The sequence below is a fragment of the Cherax quadricarinatus genome, chromosome 13 (genome assembly GCF_038502225.1).
Source record: "Cherax quadricarinatus isolate ZL_2023a chromosome 13, ASM3850222v1, whole genome shotgun sequence".
NCBI lineage: Eukaryota > Metazoa > Arthropoda > Malacostraca > Decapoda > Parastacidae > Cherax > Cherax quadricarinatus.
Genome location: NC_091304.1, coordinates 23,888,556 through 23,911,191, shown reverse-complemented (window position 1 = coordinate 23,911,191; position 22,636 = coordinate 23,888,556). Strand labels below are relative to the sequence as shown.

General features: G+C 42.6%; 1 protein-coding gene across 4 annotated transcripts in view; it reads left to right on the top strand.

The window, feature by feature from the left end:
* Positions 1 to 22,636, top strand: part of LOC128688514 (proton-coupled folate transporter) — a 66,203-nt gene that overhangs the window by 29,870 nt on the left and 13,697 nt on the right. For all 4 annotated transcript variants that reach the window (XM_070084582.1, XM_070084584.1, XM_070084580.1 and 1 more), the window contains exons 6-8: positions 9,206 to 9,383; positions 21,144 to 21,245; positions 22,317 to 22,463. In XM_070084582.1, coding sequence (XP_069940683.1) covers positions 9,206 to 9,383; positions 21,144 to 21,245; positions 22,317 to 22,463 — 427 coding nt within the window. The remainder of the gene's footprint in view (positions 1 to 9,205; positions 9,384 to 21,143; positions 21,246 to 22,316; positions 22,464 to 22,636) is intronic.

Sequence of the window (22,636 nt, the reverse complement as noted above, 5' to 3'; positions counted from 1 at the left end):
GAAATAAATGGGATCAAGTCAGGAGTATCTGAGAGTGTTAGAGCTAAGGAAGGGGTAGCAATAATGTTGAAGGATCAGTTATGGAAAGAGAAGAGGAAATATAAATGTGTAAATTCAAGGATTATGTGGATTAAAATAAAGGTCGGATGTGAAAAGTGGGTCATAATAAGCGTGTATGCACCTGGAGAAGAAAGGAGTGTAGAGAACAGAGAGAGATTTTGGGAGATGTTAAGTGAATGTATAGGAACCTTTGAACCAAGTGAAAGAATAATTGTGATAGGGGACCTAAATGCTGAAGTAGGAGAAACATTTAGAGAGGGTGTGGTAGGTAAGTTTGGGGTGCCAGGTGTAAATGATAATGGGAGCCTTTTGATTGAATTTTGTATAGAACGGGGTTTAGTTATAGGTAATACGCATTCTAAGAAAAAAAGGATAAATAAGTATACAAGATATGCTGTTGGGCGTAATGACTATGTTTGTTGACTATGTATTGGTAGATAAAAGACTATTGGGTAGACTTCAGGATGTACATGTTTATAGAAGGGCCACAGATATATCAGATCACTTTTTAGTTCTAGCTACAGTGAGAGTAAAAAGTAGATGGGATACAAGGAAAATAGAAGCAGCAAGTAAGAGAGAGGTGAAGGTGTATAAACTGAAAGAGGAGGCAGTTAGGGTAAGATATAAACAACTATTGGAGGATAGATGGGCTAGTGAGAGTATAGGCAATGCTGTGGAAGATGTATAGGGTAGGATTAAGAATGTAGTGTTAGAATTTTCAGCAGAAGTTTGTGGTTACAGGAAAGTGGATGCGGGAGGAAAGAAGAGGGATTGGTGGAATGATGATGTAAAGAGAGTAGTAAGGGAGAAAAAGTTAGCATATGAGAGGTTTTTACCAAGTAGAAGTGATACAAGGAGGGAAGACTATATGGAGAGAAAAAGAGAGGTTAAGAGAGTGGTGAAGCGATCTAAAAAGAGAGCAAATGAGAGAGTGGGTGAGATGTTATCAACAAATTTTGTTGAAAATAAGAAAAAGTTTTGGAGTGAGATTAGTAAGTTGAGGATTTGACAGTTAAAAATAGGAGATGAGAGTTATTAAACGGAGAGTAAGAGGTATCAGGAAGATGGAGGGAATATTTTGAGGAATTGTTAAATGTTGGTGAAGATAGGGAAGCTGTGATTTCGTGTATAGGGCAAGGAGGAATACTATCTTGTAGGAGTGAGGAAGAGCCAGTTGTGAGTGTGTGGGAAGTTCGTGAGGCAGTGGGTATATTTCATCAAAATTCTAATATAATCCTCTCCATACCCATCTCCTTGAATCCACATAGAGAGATTAACATTATTATACTCACTACTTATAACCTACATTTCACAACACCCAAACATCTCAATATTACTTTCCTCTTGTTAACTTCAGTGAACTAAAAGTGCGTAATGTTAGAACAACTGTGATCATGCCAGGTTGGGTGTGACGTCACTGACAGCCAATGTGGTCTTATCTGAGTTACCTCAGATAAGATCACAGGTCACCCCATGAACTGACCACCTCCATCTCACCCACAACTCACAACATTTAACCTTCACTTGTCTCATTAATACCCACAAAAACAGAACACCCACAACACTTACAATTTTTCCCTAATACAAGAAAAAAGATACATGTCACACACTATTCACCCTCAATTCACCTGTCTCAATTCAACAAAAAGATACAAATTCCACTCATAACTCACAATTTTTCCCGTTTTTACTAATTCATCAAGTTTTTTGTCAAATGTTTAATGTCATTAATACACAATTTTACTCTTAGCCCAGGAAAACCCAAAAAAATCCTCATTTTCGTTAATACCCACGTCTCATAACTCACAATTTTATTCACAATTTTTCCTCTTTCGGTACAATTTTTTTCTCAAATGTTTAATGACACTAATACATAATTCCTCTCATAACCCAGGATAACCCAAAAAAATTCCGCTTTTTCGGCAAATATAACAAAATCTTTCACTTGTCACAATTTTACATATTACGAATTAAGCTTTCGTTAATACGACAAAGGATTCACTTGTCTCAATAATATCCACAAAAACAGGACACCCACAACACTTACATTTTTTTTTCGCTGCTGCTGCATATGGGCGCCTGGCGAACTTGAGAATAGCGTTCCAATACCTCAGTAAGGAATCATTCAAGATTCTATACACTCTGTACGTCAGGTCCATACTGGAGTATGTGGCACCAATTTGGAACCCACACCTAAGTAAGTAAGTAAGTAAGTTTATTCAGGTATACACAAATACAGTTACATAGAATTATCATACATAGCAGCATATGTGTAGAGAACCTAGGATAACCCAAAAAAGTCAGACAGAGTGACTTATTTCCACATCAAGAAATTAGAGAAAGTGCAAAGGTTTGCAACAAGGCTGGTTCCTACGAAGAAAGGTTAAAGTAAACACAGGCGGGAGTGTGACGTTACAGAAGGTGCCTTATCTGTGACGTCACCAGTCATGTGGGGTGTGATGTCATGTGTTGGTGGTAGTGAGGTGAGTGTAAGATATTGACAAATATGTTATGGAGATGGTGGCCGTGATTTTTTGTGTGAATGTTTATAAAAATGAGTGTTTTCTGTGATCTTAGTGGTTTTGAGCTGGGTATACTTAGATGATGGTAGTGGTTTTGAGATGACTGTGTTCATAGAACACACTTGGTTATAGTGATTTGGGGGGATGTGTATAAAAGTGGGTGTTAGTTGGTGTTGATGATCTTAGTTTCTGGTGATTTTAGACTATTCCAACGATGTTTGAGAGTATTCAAAGGTGTTCAAATGATGTATGAGAGTGTTTTGGTGGTGTTTACATGATGTATGTGTTTGGGAGGTGTTCATATAATGTATGAGAGTCATTTGGTGTTGCTCAAATGACGTAAGAGAGAGTTCTGAAGTTGTTGATGTGAGAATATTTCTTAATGGTTAATGAGAAAAGTATGTTTATGTGTACTCACCTAATTGCGGTTGCAGGGGTCGAGACTCAGCTCCTGGCCTCGCCTCTTCACTGAGTTCTACTAGGTTCTCTCTTTCCCTGCTCCATGAGCTTTATCATACCTCATCTTAAAGCTTTGTATGGTTCCTGCCTCCACTACCTCACTTGCTAGGCTATTCCACTTCCTGACTACTCTATGACTGAAGAAATATTTTCTAACATCCCTCTGACTCATCTGGGTCTTCAACTTTCAATTGTGACCCCTTGTTTCTGTCCCCTCTCTGGAACATCCTGTCTCTGTCCACCTTGTCTATTCCAAGCAGTAGTTGGTATGTTGTTATCATGTCTCCCCTGACCCTCCTGTTCTCCAGTATCGTCAGGCCGAATTCCCTTAGCCTTTCTTCGTAGGACATTTCCCTTAGCTCTGGAACTGACCTTGTCGCAAACCTTTGCACTTTCTCTAACTTCTTGACGTGCTTGATCAAGTGTGGGTTCCAAACAGGTGCTTCATACTCCAATTTGGGCCTGACGTACACGGTATCGGAACGCTATTCTCAGATTTGCCAGGCTCCCATATGATATGCTGCAGCAGTTATCTGGTTAATGTGTACTTCCGGAGACGTGCTCGGTGTTATACTCACCCCAAGATCTATCTCCTTGAGCGAGGTTTGCAGTCATTAGCCACCTAGCCTATACTCTGTCTGCGGTCTTCTTTGCCCTTCCCCGATCTTCATGACTTTCCATTTGGCTGTGTTAAACTCGAGAAGCCAGTTGCTGGACCAGGTGTCCAGCATGTCCAGATCTCTTTGAAGTCTTACCTGATCCTCACCTGATTTAATTCTCCTCATTAACTTCACATTATCTGCAAACAGGGACACTTCTGAGTCTAACCTTTCCATCATGTTATTCACATATACCAGAAATAGCACTGGTCCTAGGACCGACCCCTGTGGGACCCCGCTCGTCACAGGTGCCCACTGTGATACCTTATCACGTAACATGACTCGTTGTTGCCTCCCTGTCTGGTATTCTCTGATCCATTGCAGCTCCCTTCCTGTTATATGCGCCTGATCCTCTAGCTTCTGCACCAATCTCCTGTGAGGAACTGTGTCGAAGGCCTTCTTGCATTCCAAGAAGATTCAATCAACCCACCCCTCTCTGTCGTGTCTTACTTCTGCTACTTTGTCACGAAACTCCAGTAGGTTTGTGACACAGGATTTGCCTTCCATAAATCCATGCTGGTTGGCATTTATACTCTTGTTCCATTCCATGTGCTCCACCACTCTCCTGATAATCTTCTCCATGACTTTGTATACTATACACGTCAGTGACACTGGTCTATAGTTTAGTGACTCTTTTCTGTCTTCTTTTGTAAATATGGGTACTACATTTGCCATCTTTCATACCTCAGGTAGTTGCCAAGTTACAAGGGATGTGTTGAAGATTGTGGTTAGTGGCACACACAGCATTTCTGCTCCCTCTCTATGGACCCACAGAGAGATGTTGTCTGGTCCCATTGCCTTTGAGGTATCAAGGTCCCTTAGCAGCTTCTTCACCTACTCCTCAGTTGTGTGTGTCATCTAACACTTTGTTGGTATATTCCTTGTTGGCGCCCCCTTCTGTTCTGTCCACCCAGAGGCCTTCCTGTCTCCACTGTGAACATATAAGTTCTATCAAGCCCCTGAACTACTGGGAATGCTTGGAAGCACTTTATTTGTACTTGTTGGAATGCAGGAGAGAGAGATATATCATAATCTACACTTGGAAAATCCTACAAGGAATGGTCCCGAATCTGCACACAGAAATCACTCCCTACGAAAGTCAAAGATGCAGGCGATGCAAAATACCCCCAATTAAAAGTAGGAGCGCCATTGGTACAATAAGAGAAAGCACCATAAGTGTCCGGGGCCCAAGACTGTTCAACAGCCTCCCACCAAGCATAAGGAGAATTATCAATAGGCCCCTGGCTGCCTTCAAGAGGGAGCTGGACAGATACTTCAAGTCAGTGCCGGATCAGCCGGGCTGTGGTTCGTACGTTGGCCTTCGTGTGACCAGCAGTAACAGCCTGTTTGATCAGGCCCTGATCCACAGAGAGGCCTGGTCGTGGACCGGACCGCGGGGGGCGTTGATCTCCGGAATAACCTCCAGGTAGACTCCAGATACCTCTTGATCGCTTCTGGTAAGTTCCCCACCTTCTTTCCTCAGCCTGATCACCTGGTCTTTGACTGTTGTCTTCCTCCTAATGTGGCTATACAGCAGTTTTGGGTCAGACTTGGCTTTCCATGCTATGTCGTTTTCGTACTGTCGCTGGGCCCCCCCTCCTTATCTGTGCATACTCATTTCTGGCTCTTTAACTAGTCTCTTTATTTTCCTTGGTCCTTTGCCTCCTGTATCTTTTCCATTCTCTGTTGCACTTAGTTTTTGCCTCCATACCCCTTCGGGTAAACCAAGGACTCGCTTTGGTCTTCCCATTATTTTATTGCCCTTGGGAACAAATCTTTCTTCTGCCTCCCTGCATTTTGTTGTTACATATTCCATCATTTCATTTACTGACTTTTCTGCCAATTCTCTGTCCCACTGAACCTCCTGCAATAAGTTCCTCATACCTGTGTAGTCCTCCTTTTTGTAGTTTGGCTTTTCCTATCCAACTCTGTTACTCTCTCTACTTGTAATTCTACTATGTATTCAAAACACAGAACCATGTGATCACTAGCTCCAAGGGACCTCTCATATGTGATGTCCTCAATGTCTGAGCTACTCAGGGTGAACATAAGGTCCAGTCTTGCTGGTTCATCCTCCCCTCTCTCTTTGGTAGTGTCCTTAACATGCTGATGCATGAGGTTTTCCAGTACCACATCCATCATCTTGGCATTCCATGTTTCGGGACCCCCGTGTGGCTCCAGGTTTTCCCAGTCGATCTCCCTGTGGTTGAAATCTCCCATAACCAGTAACTTTGCTCTGCTCGAGTGAGCTCTTCTTACCACCTCGGCCAGTGTGCCCACCATGTGGGTACTCACCTAGTTGAGGTTGCAGGGGTCGAGTCAAAGCTCCTGTCCCCGGTGTGTGTGTGTGTGTGTGTGTGTGTGTGTGTGTGTGTGTGTGTGTGTGTGTGTGTGGGTGTGGGTGTGTGTGTGTGTGTGTGTGTGTGTGTGTGTGTGTGTGTGTGTGTGTGTGTGTGTGTGTGTGTGTGTGTGCGTGTGTGTGTGTGTGTGTGTGTGTGTGTGTGTGTGTGTGTGTGGGTGTGTGTGTGTGTGTACGTGTGTGTGTGTGTAGAGAGAGTTAGTTAGTTTAATATGTTTATTATGCACCCCATACCCATCCTGTGGGCGGTAGTCAAAAGATTACAGAGGTACATAATGGGTCCAGGGACTGGGCCTCAAAGTTGTAGAGAGAGAGAGAGCAAGTTTATGACCTCAGGCACTTGGAGGGTGATCTGTCATTCTTATCTGAGGAAACTCAGATAAGAATCGCAGGCAGTCTTTGCCAGCCAACAGAAGTGTAGAGTTGAGGAGAGTTGGATGGTGTAGAGAGTGGAAGTTATTGAGGTAAGTGAATCTTTTGTCATGTTAACGAAATCTTAATTCGAAATATGTAAAATTGTGCCAAGTGAAATATTTTGTTGTATTGCCGAAATCTTAATTCGTGACATGTAAAAACTGAAACAAGTGAAAATTGTGGGTTGTGGGTAGTGGGTGTTGTTGTTGAACTAGAGATACCAAAAAGAGGTTTAAGTTGTGGGTGTTTTGGGTTGTGGTATTTGTGGGTTATGAGTGAGATAAGAACGGGAGAATTGTCAGTTATGAGTGGAATTTGTATCTTTTTGTTGAATTGAGACAGGTGAATTGAGGGTGAATAGTGTGTGTCATGTATCTTTTTTCTTGTAAGAGCAAAAAATTGTAAGTGTTGTGGGTGTTCTGTTTTTGCGGGAATTAATGAGACAAGTGAAGGTTAAATGTTGTGAATTGTGGGTGAGATGGAGGTGGTCAGTTCATTGGGTGACCTGTGATCTTATCTGAGGTAACTCAGATAAGACCACATTGGCTGTCAGTGACGTCACACCCAACCTGGCATGATCACAGTTGTTCTAACATGACGCACTTTTAGTTCACTTAAGTCAACAGGAAAGTAATAGTGAGATGTTTGGGTGTTGTGAAATGTTGTAGGTTATGAGTAGTGAGTATAATAATGTTAATGTCTCTATGTGGATTCAAGGAGATGGGTATGGAGAGGATTGTATTAGAATTTTAATGAAACATGCAGATTTTGTGTAAATTTTAGTGAAAATAAAGGTAATGTGTGAATGTTTTAAAAAGAAAATATAGAAGTGAAAAGCTATGATAAACTGGAAAAGATTGGAAGGTGAACCCCCAATACCTGGGACCCGGAGGTTGTAGACACGAGGCAATAGTTGGGTAGTGTGATGTTTAGGTGTTGTGAAATGTTGAGGTTTATGAGTGAGGGGGGAGTGAGATGCTGGGTGATGGGTGTGTGGATGTGAAGAGGTGAGGTGTAGGGGAGATGGGGGGGGGAGTCAAAATTCGAAAATTTTAAAGGGTACCTATGGGAGGAACTCAAAACATGTCCACCATTTGGTGGTATATTTTATATGGAGTAAATCTTGATCCATGGAGATGGAGCATGGAGAAATTTCAAGGGTTACCTGTAGGGTAAAGTAAAAAAATGAGGTAATTTGGTGGTACATTCAATTTGGAGTAAAAAGATGATCCAAGGAGAAGGAGCAGGAATATTAGGCTTAGAGGGTATGGGTGATGGAAGTGAAGAGGAGAGGTGAAGGGTGGGAGATAGGGAGGGTGATCTTGATCCAAGGAGATGATGCAGGGATTTGAGGGAGATGGAAGTGGGTATTGGGAGGTGTAAGTGAGATGGAGAGGAAGGTCTTGATTCGAGGAAGGCGAGGATAACTCAAGTATTTTTCTTTGTATTATTGATATTGAGAAAAAATTGAAAAAATCTAAATTTTGAGGAAATAAGGGGGTTAAAACTTGATCCAAGGAGATGGAGAGCACAAGAATATAGAGAAAAATCGAAAATTTGAGGAAAAAGGGGAAACATTCGTTTATTCAATGGAGGTCTTGATCCGTGGAAATTAACGGTAAAGTAAAAAAAAAAATCTAAAAATCCCCCCAATTCGAAAAATTTGATCCAAGGAAGTAAAGGGTGACTAAAAAATCGAAAAATCAAAGTAAATCTTATTCCAAGGAAGTAGAGGGTAAAGCAAAAATTCGAAAAATTGAGGTAAAGCTTGATCTGAGGAAGTGGAGGGTAAAGTCAAAATTTGATGGTATTCTCGAGATCTGGCAACATTCTCGAAAAGTCGGTAAAACTCAAAAATTCGAAAAATTCACCCCCCAATAATTCGAAAAAATTAATCCGAAGAGCGGGGGCGATCTGGGAGTAAAGGGATGGGTAGGCAGGTGTGGGCGGGCCGACGCAGGTGGGCGGGCAGAGGGGGAGGTCATTGCCGGGCGGGGGTGAGGTTAGGGTCATTAACACATAGGTGTGAATTTTCACACCTAGGTGTGAAAAGTTGGCTTCCTTTGATGAGCAGCTCTGGCACCGAGAACACTACTCACAGGTATCCCACTGTTCTTCACCTGAACAAACACAGAGTGCAGAGAATAATACTGGAGACAGCAGAACACATAATGATGTTGTTTGTGGAGATTTTCAGTCTTGATAAATTTTAGTCCATCAAGACTAAGGGACTGAACACTTTTCAAGACTGAGGGACTGATCACCTGAACTTACTTCTACATGTCTTGCATTACATTATACCATCCTGAACAAGACCGATATTTGTGAAGCAGTTCCTTAATCTTCCGACAGGAGATTGTCACTCTCTGTCGGTTCTGTATGTTTTCAAACCATTTTATTTTTTATTTCGATATTCCAGACATTTATTTTGACTGTTTAGATTTTAAGATAAGATTTATTTAGTCTTTCTTCCATTTAGCTATACAAACTATTATATATTCATATAGTGATTTCAGTAAACGAATAATTGTTTTAGATTTTGTGCTGATGTTTATGTAGATTTAACATAATTAAAAAGTAAATTTAATTATTACTAATTAGGTCTTTTTAACATCAAAGAAATAAAACTCCATTCTATATTCCTCTGATGTATCCTTAGTTTGTAACTGGAATATGTTAGTTAAACTTTGTATTTAGAACAGCAGGTCTCACATGTAAGTTCATTCCAACAGGAAACCTCCGGGTGTGTGACGATGGCAGGTGAAGCAGGAAGGTTGTGTGTGACGGCATGTGACGCTGGTCAGTTGTATGAGGCTGTAAAAGTGACCATCCGTCCACGACCGCAACGAGCCACTATCCACATCCTCCTCCTTATCCTGGCTATGCTCTGTGATTCACTGCCTGTCTGGGGTCAGTAAATACTATTGTCTCTGTTTTGAGGTAGGTGAATGTACGCTCTACGAGTTTATTTCAGTTACTAATACTATGTAAAGTATATCACTTCTTCCTCCAAAAACAAGGCAGACAAGGCAAAAATCACATCTGGTATTGGGCCCTTGCTCAGACAATATGGAACTTACGCAGATGACAACAAAGCAATGAGTGAGATACTGAAGTCTCAATACGACTCTGTGTTTAGCGAGCCACTAATCAGTCTAAAGGATTGGCCTATGTAACTGTATTTGTGTATTGGTCTATGTAACTGTATTTGTGTATACCTGAATAAACTTACCAGTCAGGGGATACCTTACTTTGTTTTTCAATCCGGTTGGATGTTAAGGGCACCTAGAAAACTGTCAGATTAGAATCCGGTCATGAGTTCACGAATCCGGACGAATCCGGTCAGTGGATCACTTTTTTTATCTTTATTTACTACAAGTACGTGTACATGGTATACAGGCCTTGTTGACATCAGTGACATACTACTATATAGAAAGCCCCTTGTTATGCTCAGCATTTCGGGCAAATTAGGTCAGTGTCCCAGGATGCGACTCACACCAGTAGACTAACACCCAGGTACCCATTTTACTGATGGGGAACATCGACAACAGGTGTAAAGAAACACGCCCAGTGTTTCTACTCTGGCTGGGAATCAAACCCACGCCCTTGCCGTGTGAGGCAAGAGCGTTAGCCACCAGGCCGGTGATTTAAACTAGCTCGTGTAAAGGACTACTGGAATACGTATTATTTAGCAGAGTAATATGTGATCAGTTTGATACAAAAAGGCGTAACTTGCATGTTGGAGAAACCAGTGACTTACCTGGAAGTTATTCCGGGGATCAACGCCCCTGCAGCCCGGTCCATGACCAGGCCTCCCGGTGGATCAGGGTTTGATCAACCAGGCTGTTACTCCTGGCCGCATGCAGCCCAACGTACGAGCCACAGCCCGGCTGATCCGGCACTGACTTTAGGTATCTGTCCAGCTCTCTCTTGAAGGCAGCCAGGGGTTTATTGGTAATTCCCCTAATGCTTGATGGGAGGCTGTTGAACAGTCTTGGGCCCCGGACACTTATGGTGTTTTCTCTTAGTGTACCAATGGTGCCCCTACTTTTAATTGGGGGCATTTTGCACCGCCTGTCCAGTCTTTTACTCTCGTAGGGAGTGATTTCTGTGTGCAGATTCGGGACCATTCCTTCCAGGATTTTCCAAGTGTATATTATGATATATATCTCCCTCCTGCGTTCCAACGAGTACAAGTCAAGTGCTTCCAAGCATTCCCAGTAGTTAAGGTGCTTGACAGAACTTATACGTGCATTAAAGTATCTCTGTACACTAGATCTGCAATTTCACCTGCTTCGAATGGAGATGTTAATGTACAGCAGTATTCCAGCCTAGAGAGAACAAGTGATTTGAAAAGGATCATCATTGGGTTGGCATCTCTCGTTTTGAACGTTCTCATTATCCGTCCTATCATTTTCTTTGCACTTGTGATCGTGGCACTGTTGTGATCCTTGAAAGTGAGATCCTCAGACATTACTACTCCCAGGTCCCTTACATTATTTTTCCGCTCTATTGTATGGCCAGGGTCTATAGTTTACTCTGTTCTAGTTATTATCTCCTCCAGTTTTCCATAATGGAGTAGTTGGAATTTGTCCTCATTGAACATCATATTATTTTCCGTTGCCCTCTGGAAAACTTTGTTTTTATCTGTCCTCAGCAGATGACAGCTTCATGCAGATCCTAGTATCATCCGCAAAGGATGATACGGTGCTGTGGTGTATATCTCTGTCTATGTCTGATATGAGGATGAGGAATAAGATGGGGGCGAGTACTGTGCCTTGTGGAACAGAGCTCTTCACTATGGCAGCCTCCGATTTAAATCTGTTGACCACTATTCTTTGACCCCCGGAACTCTCTCCAGGTAATCTCCAGGTAAACTCCATCTCCCAACTTTCCCAGTTATTCTGGCAGTTCCTACTATAACGAACGAAAGCCCTAAATTTTTCCCACCTCCACCAGATCAAATGTTATTTTATCACTATTGTTGGCTATGGTAGGGCGACTGGTTAAGAAAGATTTCCGGAAGAATATTTGCTTTCCGTTTGTATATTACGACCACTGTCAACTACAGGACTTTCTGCATTTCCACAAGTAACTGTATACTTCGCGTATTTCAAAAAAAGAAAAATGTTCAAATTTTCGTCACTCCACCACACTAAGTACCCTTGTGTTACTGTTATTAACTATGGCAACACTGGTGAATAGGTTTCTGATATAAATGGTTTTATGCTGGGGAATATGCTTCATTATTACGCTGATATCAACATTACGGCTTATTTATCTATCACAATTGATCTAATATGACATAAAGAAAGTCTAGAATGAATAAAATAGGCCATAAAGCGACGAGTGGTTGCGGTCAGACCCAAAGTATAATAATTACCGCTCTGATCATATCGTTCTCTCCTGGCCTTCTGAGGTCTTAATGTAAGAGAAAACGAAGTGTTTGTAAGGCTGACTGTACTAGATCACAAGTTTCATACAGAAAAAAAAAGCGATTTTCTTGATTTTTTTTTCACGAGTCTTAAGGTATGCGAGCGTCTTCACTGAATATCTCGGAAGTTATTGATTTATTTCATGAAAGATATCATTTACTATTGAATTAAATTAAATGATTTTCGCAAGAATCATAAAACAATGATTGTTCTACAAGCCGACGAAAAAATATTGGAAATATTCCAAATATTTTGGGATTTGTGTGGGAGTGAAGGGTAGATATTTCTGCAAAATGCCAAAAACTTAGCCACTTTACTTTTTTGTAGAATAAAGATAAGATATTTAGAGGGTTTTACTTCATCAAAAAATCGCATTAGCATTGTTTTATCAGTAGCAAGTCCCCCAAAACCTTTTGTAGTGCCATTTAGGGCACCTTTGTTGCCAAATGTCATTTTCAGTAAATCTTTTTTTTTCAGTTTCTTTTTCTGGGCTATCTTATTGAAACTTACACACAATAAGTAGAATGAACACTTCTTAACGTACACCAAAAATGAAAGAAATCGGACTAGAACAAAAAATTAGCATGATCCTCCCTCTTGAGAACTACCCGAGGAGTATGGAGAGAACGACAAATTTTACGGGAGAATATCGCTACTTAGCCTTAACAAGAGAATATACTCCCCTGGGTGTCATTCCTCGCCTAGCTGCCGGTGAGTGTGGATGCTTTCTGCACCTCTCTGACCTGCGCTAGTACTAGCTAGGCTGACACAATGGTGGTCGGTGTGCGATGCAGGGTCAACATGGTCGGCATTTAATTATTGAGAGTAGCAATTAATCAGGAGTCGGCGCTGCTGTTGTTGCCTTTGATCATAAGGGAGACGTATGGGATTGAGGATCAGGATCTTTATGGTGTTGCCTTAAACGGTAATTACAGGATGTTTGTGAAGCTGCTGTCTTCACAGGTGTATGAGAGCCTACTCGATCGTTATCAAGATGTCGGTATTGAGGTTAATGAAGAGATTCAGGTGAGGATGATTGACGTTTTGCGTCAATTTACGTATGTTAAGTTACGTAATGTGCTTTTTGAGGCAAATGAAGTTGACCTCCGAAGTGTTGCTAGCAAGTTTGGCACCATACATGTAGCACAACAAGGCAAGTGGATGGCAGGGGCGTATGAGGGTTATCCTGAAGGCACTTTTAGCCTAAAGATGACTCCAAGGTAACCAATACCATCGTAAGTGTTCTTGGAGGAATTCAGAACACAAATCCTCTTTATGTACGCTGGACAACGCTGGACTTGTAGGATGTGTGATGGTTGTGATCACATGGCAGCGGAATGTGGGAGGCGGAGAAAGGAACAGGGGATGTCAAGAAGTGAAGGTTTGTGTCAGGGGTCTGTGGTGAATGATCGGTACCGTCAGGATGGACGTAGGTGTGTTCGGTTGTGGAGTGAGGAAGTGGAGGAATGGCAGAGCGTGGTGGAGACCGAGGGAGATGTGGAGCAGCTGGGTGCGTCTGAAGCGGGCATGGAGCAAGAGGCAGAGAAGGAGACAACAAGTGATATGGAAATTGATGTAGTGCTCGAGAAGGTTTTGCAGGAAATATTTCACAAATTGGGGGAGACCTTACCAGACTAAAGGATGGGAGACCAGATGACAGGGCATGGGGAAGAGGAGCACAGGCCTGGAGGTTGGCATAGAGTGTTTGATTGGCCAAGCAGTGAGGAGGGGAAACAGGTGGTAGAGGTGGTGGTGCACAATGAGGAGGGTCAGGAGACAAGTATGAAGGAGATAGTGTCGTGAAAAAGGGCAGCAGCCATGTCTGATTCAGATGATGTCCTAACACCGGCACAAAGACCCGGGAAAAAGACTGGGGTTGACGGGGGTGTGCAGAGGCAAGGAGAAAAAGGAATGCCAGGAAGGGTTTAGGGGTGGAGTGGGAGAGGAGTGGGAGTGACAAGGACAGTGTGTCTGGGGCTTTAGGACAGTCAAAAAATGAGGGGGGGGGAGGCATGGGTGGAAATTGTAAGCAGGCCTAAGGTGTATGACAATCAGTGTGAATGGTTTAGATGCTAGTGGTAAGACTGAATGGTTGCGAGGAATGTTGTATCATTACAGGGTGGATGTGGTGTTTGTACAAGAGCATAATTTGAAAGTTGGAAAAGTGCTGGAAGTGAATGGATACTGGGCTTTTGTAATGCCATTGGTGCATTTAAAAGGGGGAGTAGGCTTTTTAATTTGTGAGGCAAGTCCTTTTGTTTTGCAAAGGTACGAGGGGAGGGGTGAGGGAAGAATCATGAGGGTAGATGGATGGTGGATGAATGACTATGTGTCTTTTATCGAGGTATATGCGCCAGCAGAGATCGATGCGAGGTTAAAATTGGAATTTGTAAGTGAGGATCTTGTGTACTTATTGAGAGCACTACCCACGGTAGCATTGATAGGGGGAGATTGGAACTGTGTAATATGGAGAATTGACATGATGCCACAGGGGGCAGAGTATTTCTCGAATGCATTAAGAGATTTGTGTAGAGATATAGGGGCGAGGGATGCATTTTGGGGAGGGACAGGTGACGTGGAACATATTTATGTAAGGGGGGATTATTCAGCTAGGTTGGACAGGATATATATGATGCAAAGGGTATCAGTGGATGCATTTTGGGATGGGACAGGTGATGTGGAACATATTTATGTAAGGGGGAATTATTCAGCTAGGTTGGACAGGATATATATGATGCAAGGGGTATCAGTGGAGTCTTTTCACACCATTGAGGCGATTTATTCAGATCATAGAGCAGTGGTGGTGGGGGGTGGCATGGGATTCATTGGCAAAACGGCTTGGGAGCTACTGGAAGTTAAATATGCGCATCCTTGAGGGCGAGGAGGTGGGGAGGGGGTTTGCCTCATTGTGGATGGAGCTTAGTGAGGAGGTGAAGGGGGTGGATAATGTGATTCGTTGGTGGGATAGTGTGGCCAAGGAGAGGATTCGCCGGATTTATGTGGGTGAGGGGAAACGTGTAAATCAACTAAAGTATGGGCTAACCAACTACATATTTGGAAAGCAGGTTGGGGTGTTATCATGAGCGAGGTGCGGTGGGGGAGCTTTCCAGACAGAGGAAATGGAAGAACTGAAGTGGAGGTTAAGGGAGGTGCAAAAGGAGTGCTTTCATGCAGTGAGGGTGCAGGTGGGTGTGGAGGAAGTGCTTTGGTGGGACAAGCCATCGACATGTGTGTTACAAGGACAAAAGCAGAGGAGGAAAGCGACCACAGTATCAGGTTTGGAAGTGCACTCGGGGGTGAGGGGTTTCAGGGTGGGGCAGGTGTTGAAAACAACAGAGGGAATGAGTATGTTTGTGGAAGAGTGGTACGGGTAATATTGGAGGAGTAGACGGGTGGATAGGGAGGATCTCGTTGGTGTATGTGTTGTAGTTCCAGTATCATTGTGGAGGAAGGATAGGGAAGTGCTGGGTGGTGCCACTGAAGGGGGGAAATATGGAGGGGGCTTGTAGACATGAGCAGGGGCAAAGCACCAGGTATTGATGGATTACAAAATGAATTTTACATGCAAAATTGGGATCTGTTGAGGGTTTTTTTTAGTGATGTTCAATAGGATAAAAGAGGAAGGCAAGTTGGGGGCGATGCAAAGCACGGCAGTAGTGGTGCTTGTGCCTAAGGAAAAGGTGCAGAGTACACTGAGGGATTACAGGGCGATTTCTCTCATGTGTGCTGACTATAAACTGTTCACAAAGGTTTTAGGGAACATGTTAAAATGTGATGTGGGAAGGGTAGTATCAGAAGGTCAATTTGGGTTAACATAAGAATATAAGAAAGAAGGAACACTGTAACAGGCCTAATGACCCATGCAGAGCAGGTCCATGTCCCCCCCGGATAAGCCCAGTGACCCACACCCCCCGGATTAGCCCAATGATCCACCCAGTCTGGTCACCTCCAATCAAGGATGGAGCATGGCATCAGGCCCAGCAGCACAAGCTAATCAGGTCCAACTCACACCCACCCACACCAACTCATGTATTTATCCAACCTATTTTTAAAATTACACAACGTTTTAGCCTCAATAACTGTACTCGGGAGTTTGTTCCACTCATCCACGACTTTATTACCAAATGAGTGCTTTCCTATACCCTTCCTGAATCTGAATTTTTCCATCTTGAAACCAGTGCTGCGAGTCCTGTCTTGGGTGGAAATTTTCAGCATGCTATTTATATCCTCTTTATTTATTCCTGTTTTCCATTTATACACCTCGATCATATCACCCCTAATTCTATGCCTTTCGAGAGAGTGCAGATTCGGGGCCCTCAGTCTATCCTCATATGGAAGATTTCTGATACATGGGATCATCTTTGTCATCCTCCTCTGTGCGTTTTCTAGAGCATTTATATCCATTCTGTAATATGGTGACCAGAACTGAGCAGCATAGTCTAAATGAGGCCTAACCATGGATATATAGAGTTGAAGAACAACCTCAGGACTTCTATTATTTATACTTCAAGATATGAAGCCAAGAATTCTGTTAGCTTTTTTGCGAACACTAATGCACTGTTGTCTTGGTTTTAGATTACTGCTAACCAGAACTCCTAAATCCTTTTTGCAATCAGTAGTATTAAGATCTACATTATTTAGTTTATATGTGGCATGGTTATTTAACTGTCCAACATTTAGAACTTTGCATTTGTCAATATTGAACTACATCTGCCACTTCTTCGACCATTGCATCAGTCTATTCAAATCATCGTGGAGTGCTCTAGTATCCTCATTAGAATGAATTGGACGGCCTATTTTGGTGTCATCAGCAAATTTGCTTATGTCACTATTTATTCCCTCATCTATGTCGTTTATCTAAACTGTGAACAACAACGGGCCCAACACTGACCCCTGTGGAACATCGCTTGTTACGTGCCCCCATTCTGATTTCTCCCCATTTATGCAAACTCTCTGCTGCCTATTTGTCAGCTATGCCTCTACCCAGGAAAAAATTTCTCATCCTGTTCCGTGTGCCTTAAGTTTCCTCAATAGCTCCTGATGTGGAACTCTATCGAAAGCCTTACTGAAGTCCATGTACACAATATCATATTCATTACCATGATCTACCTCCTCAAACACCTTAGTGAAAAAAGTTAGTAAATTCGTAAGACAGGAAAGCCCCTTTGTAAAACCGTGTTGAGATTCATTAGTCAATCTGTGCCTGTCAAGACGGCTACGAATTGCTTCGACAATTATTGATTCCATAAATTTTCCCACTATAGAGGTAAGGCTTATTGGTCTATAGTTCCAAGCCAAGGACCTGTCACCTGCCTTGTAAATAGGTATTACATTTGCCATTTTCCACTTCTCAGGCACTATGTCAGTTTGTAGTGATATGTTAAAAAGTTAGCCAAAGGTATGATAAGTTCCTCTTTACATTCCTTTAACACCCTTGCAAACAGTTTATCAGAAATAACGAAAAAAGGCACAATACCGTTACTGGAACGATACACAAATAACCCGCACATAGAAAAGAGGAGCTTATGACGACGTTTTGGTCCGACTTGGACCGAAACGTCGTCGTAAGCTCCTCTCTTCTATGTGCGGGTTATTTGTGTATAGTTCATCAGAACCGGGGGATTTGTTAAGTTTTAGTTTCTCTATTTGTCTGAGGATCATGTCACTAGTTACCACAATCGTACATAGTTTATTATTATTCTGTTCTACATAATCTATTATTTCAGGAATATCGCTAGTATTTTCCTGGGTGAAAACTGAGAGGAAGTAGGTACTGAGAATTTCTCACATATCCTTATCACTGTCAGTGATCTGACCAGAGTTACACTTAAGTGGGCCTATTTTATCCCTAATCTTACTTCCATATACCTGAAAAAACCCTTTTGGGTTAGTCTTTGAATCCCTTGCAACCTTAGCCTCATAACCCCTTTTTGCTATTCTTATTCCTTTCTTTATTTCTCTTTCTAATTGAATATAATGATTTCTTAACTGCCCATCCCTCTTTTGAAACGCCTATATATGCCTCTCTTTTGACCAATGAGATGTTTTAATCTATTGTTCATCCATTTGGGATCATTTTTGTTAGATCTAATTTCCCTACTCGGAACAAAAGTTGTCTGGGCAGCTGGAACTATGCAACCAAGATCACCTACCTGACCCATAGTCAGGACATCCCAATTTAGCCCTTCCAGGTAATTTTTCAGTCCCATGAAGTCGGCCAAGAGAAAATCTGGGACAGAGATTTGATTGCAGTTATCTGGGTAATTCCATGATATATTGAAACTAAGTGATTTGTGATCACTTTTCCCAAGCTCATCATTAACCTCAAGATTATTAATTAGTGAATCATTGTTGGCAAGAATCAAGTCAAGCAGATTGTTTCCTCTAGTTGGTTCTGTCACAACCTGTTCTAAAAAGCAATTCTGAACCGTATCAAGAAAGTCACTAGACTCCAGATTTCCTGTCATATTGTTCCAATCAATTTGTCTAAAGTTAAAATCTCCCATTATCACAACATTTTCATATCTAGATGCCTTATGAATTTCGTCCCATAACAGCTTCCTGCACTCCCTATCAAGGTTTGGGGGCCTATAAATCACAACCAAAATTAATTTGTCACGACCCTCGAGAAACTGTAGCCAGATTCTGTGTTCCATGTTTATAATCTTATATCATGTCTAAGACAACAATTTAAATTTTCTCTGACATACATAGCCACTCCACCACCCTTCCTGTTGACCATATCAGTGTGGAATAGATTATAACCCTGTATGTTGCATTCAGACGGCATTTCACTATCTTTCAGGTCGAACCAGGTCTCTGTTATACCAATAATATCTGTATTACCTACACTTGCAAGTAATCTTAGCTCATCTATCTCATTTCTTAGACTCCTACTATTTGCATAGTAAACCTTAAGGGAGCTAGTCACTCGTTGCCCTCTACTATCTCTCTTTGTTTGTTCATCAATTGATTTGCCATTACTAGCAACTTTATTTTGAATATTGTCTTTTAAACATATCCCTGAGGTATCCCGGTAATAACTACTGTTTTTAACCCTAATACTGCAGCCTGATTGTTTCCCACAAACGCCCATACCTCTATAATCTTTCAGTTTAAATTCCTAGACAAGTCATCAATTACCCTCTCAATCGAATTGGCTAATGCAACCAATCAATCCCTATTGAGATGAATCCCATCCCTTGCATACATATCATGTTTGCCATAGAATAGGTCCCAGTTATCAATGAATGGGATTGCAAGTTCCTTGTAGTACCTGTATAGCCAGCAATTTATACCAGTTGCCCTAGACATCCATTCATTGCCCACTCACTTTCTAGGCAAGATGCTACATATGACTGGGATCCCTTCCTTAGACATAACTACTTCGGGGCTCTGGTGGCCTGGTGGTTAACGCTCTCGCTTCACACGGTGAGGGCCTGGGTTCGATTCCCAGCCAGAGTAGAAACATTGGACGTGTTTCTTTCCACCTGTTGTCTATGTTCCCCATCAGTAAAATGGGTACCTGGGTGTTAGTCGACTGGTGTGGGTCGCATCCTGGGACACTGACCTAAGGAGGCCTGGTCACAGACCGGGCCGCGGGGGCGTTGACCCCCGGAACTCTCTCCAGATAAACTTCTATGGCTGACCTGTGCTTATCCAGCAGCTCCTGTCTCCTGCCCTTCCCAATGTCATTACCCCCATCACTAAGACGGATAATGGGCTTGTTCCCATTGCCTGCCATAATATTATCCAACCTGCTGACTATGTCACCAACACCAGCTCCAGGAAGGCACACCCTCTGACCTTTCTGTCTCTGTTACGAAAAGGACGGCCCATGTATCTTCGCTGAGAATCTCCTACTATTAAAATATTCTTACCTTGGTTGAAGTTTAACAGAAGTGATATGGAATAGGAGGTGCGGTTTGTGTGGGGTTTTACCCTTTTATTAGAACTCCCAGTGCCTGCTCGCACTAAAGGAGAGTTCATTCGTTCTTCGTGTGAGCGTGTTCAAGTGCATGTTATACGGTTGGAAAAGAATGTATGTCGGTTAGTGGTGAGCAGGTTGAGTTTTACACGTGCAAAGTTTGGTCCACCATAAGGTGGGTGGCAACGTACGGTGTACCGAAGGAGAAATGTTGTAGGTTGGATGATGTTAATTTATCTTGTAAATTAATGCCCAGGTCTCCGTGGGTACCGGAGACATGAGTGCTTTATGAAATCATAGGGTGTGTCAGACGTAGAAGACTTAGGTAGCTTATGTATAATATTAGATGAAGTCAGCGAATGCTGCATGGGACAGCAAAAACGGTAGGTTAGATTCCCATTGTAAATAAATTCGTGAATGCTTTCATTGGAGCATAAGGTTTTGTTTATAATATAATGGAAAGGTCCAACATCTCTTGGGGTTTTGGCATATAAAACGGCAAAGGGATGACCTGAAAGGTGGGCATAGCAGGGAGGAGGGAGGGTGGAAGAGAAACATACTTGTTATCATGTTCTGACAAACTTCAGTATTATGTATGGTGAAGATTTGGGTTTCCCTTATGTTGGGCATATGATTGAGATGTTGAGGCTGTGCTGGGGCTGGAGGTTGAAACGTCTGCAGTTTTATGTACACTGTATGGAGAGGGGGAAAGAGCTGGTAGAGGTCACCATTGACATTTTGTCAGTTTTTGTGTTTTGTCATATGTATCTATCTTGTATGTAAAGCGTGTAAACGTAGGTTTAAATATTCGAGGTGTTTGCCTCTTTTGTTTTATAATTTTTCATAGTCTTGTATGAAGAGAGGGAGAGGGGTGGGGGGCAGCATATGTGCTTGTATTCATTGTTGTGTGACAGACTTGTGTTTTAGGTATATTGGGGAATATATGATATCTCTGATGTGTCGACACATGCTGTGTCGTTAGGGTGTAGCTAGTAGGAGGGGGAATCATGTTCAGTTATTCTGTAAGTGTTTGTAATAGGATTAGAGATGTAGGAAGAGTCCGTATATGTCACTATACGGCATTATGTCACGTTTAATGGTTTTAACATATACATGTATCTTGGATGTACTGTTTTAAATAAATAAATAAAAAAACTTAGCCTTAATACAGCTCTATGGTCTGCATATATATATATATAGGTGTGTGAGTGTTTGTGTGTGGTTACCAGTGAATGACAGACACACTCACAGATAACTCACAGGTGTTGATACATTCATCTGTAACTCACAATTAATGGTACGCTTCAGGTGAGAGCAACGTGAAGTACCTGTTCGTGCAGCGTGTGCTGAGGTGGGGACACACTCAGTACAGCCACTGGGGAACCTTTTCTTCACTCTTCAGTGTCTGTGGTAAGTTGCTTCACACTCTCCTCAAGGTATAGTTACACTCTCACAATAGGCGTAGTACCACACTCACTCTCACACTAGGGGTAGTACCACATTCACTCTCACAATAGGGGTAGTACCACACTCACTCTCACACTAGGGGTAGTACCACATTCACTCTCACAATAGGGGTAGTACCACACTCACTCTCACACTAGGGGTAGTACCACATTCACTCTCACACTAGGGGTAGTACCACACTTACTCTCACACTCGGGGTAGTACCACACTCACTCTCACACTAGGGATAGTACCACACTCACTCTCACACTAGGGGTAGTACCACATTCACTCTCACAATAGGGGTAGTACCACACTCACTCTCACACTAGGGGTAGTACCACATTCACTCTCACAATAGGGGTAGTACCACACTCACTCTCACACTAGGGGTAGTACCACATTCACTCTCACACTAGGGGTAGTACCACACTCACTCTTACTGCCTCCCAGCATACATAAGGGGGGTTACCAATAGACCCTTGGCTGTCTTCAAGAAGGCGCTGCACAGGCACCTAAATTCAGTACCTGATCAGCCTGGTTGTAGTTCGTATGTCGGTTTACGCTCAGCCAGCAGTAACAGCTTGTTTGATCAGGCCCTTATCCTCCACGAGGCCTGGCCTCAGACCGGGTCGCGAGGGCGTTGACCCGAAACCCTGTCCAGGGATACTTCAGGAGTAGTACAACACTCACTCTCACACTTGAAGAATACTTCACACTCTCCCGCTCGGGGCAGTACCTCACGCTCTCACATTAGGCGAGTACATCACACTCTCACGCTGGGGTAGTACTATCCCTACACCAGGAATGCTATAATCCCTACACCAGGGATAGTAGAGAATACTCACACTCTTGGAATAATGCCTCACACTCTCACATTGAAGGTAATACTTCACACTCTCACACTTGGGTTGCACCTCACATGTGACATATTTCTAATATTGTAAAAGTTTCTTAACTCTTTGAAAGTGTTTAGATGAATTGTAAGGAATGTCTTTTTTTTCTTAAAATTGTAAAACAGACGATGATTTACAGTGATGGTGGTGGTTGTTCCTCTGCTGAGTATGGTGATGGCAGTGGCTGACGGCTGGATAGGTGTAATGGGAGGCGTCTCCAAAATATGTGGAAGTGTCTTATACGGCCTGGTGACCTCACCTAGCCTGGCCTGGCTCATGTGGACTGGTCAGTAGTTACCTTGAACATGTGGGTGTCTTGCTTCCGTGTCAAGTGGTCCTTCACTCTCTCAGATGAAACTGTTTATCCTGGTCTCTCCTGGTGACAAATCCAACCTTTGTGTAACTTCTCCATTCCGCAGAGTAGTTTTCTATGTCGTGACATCCAGGTAGAAGGATGGA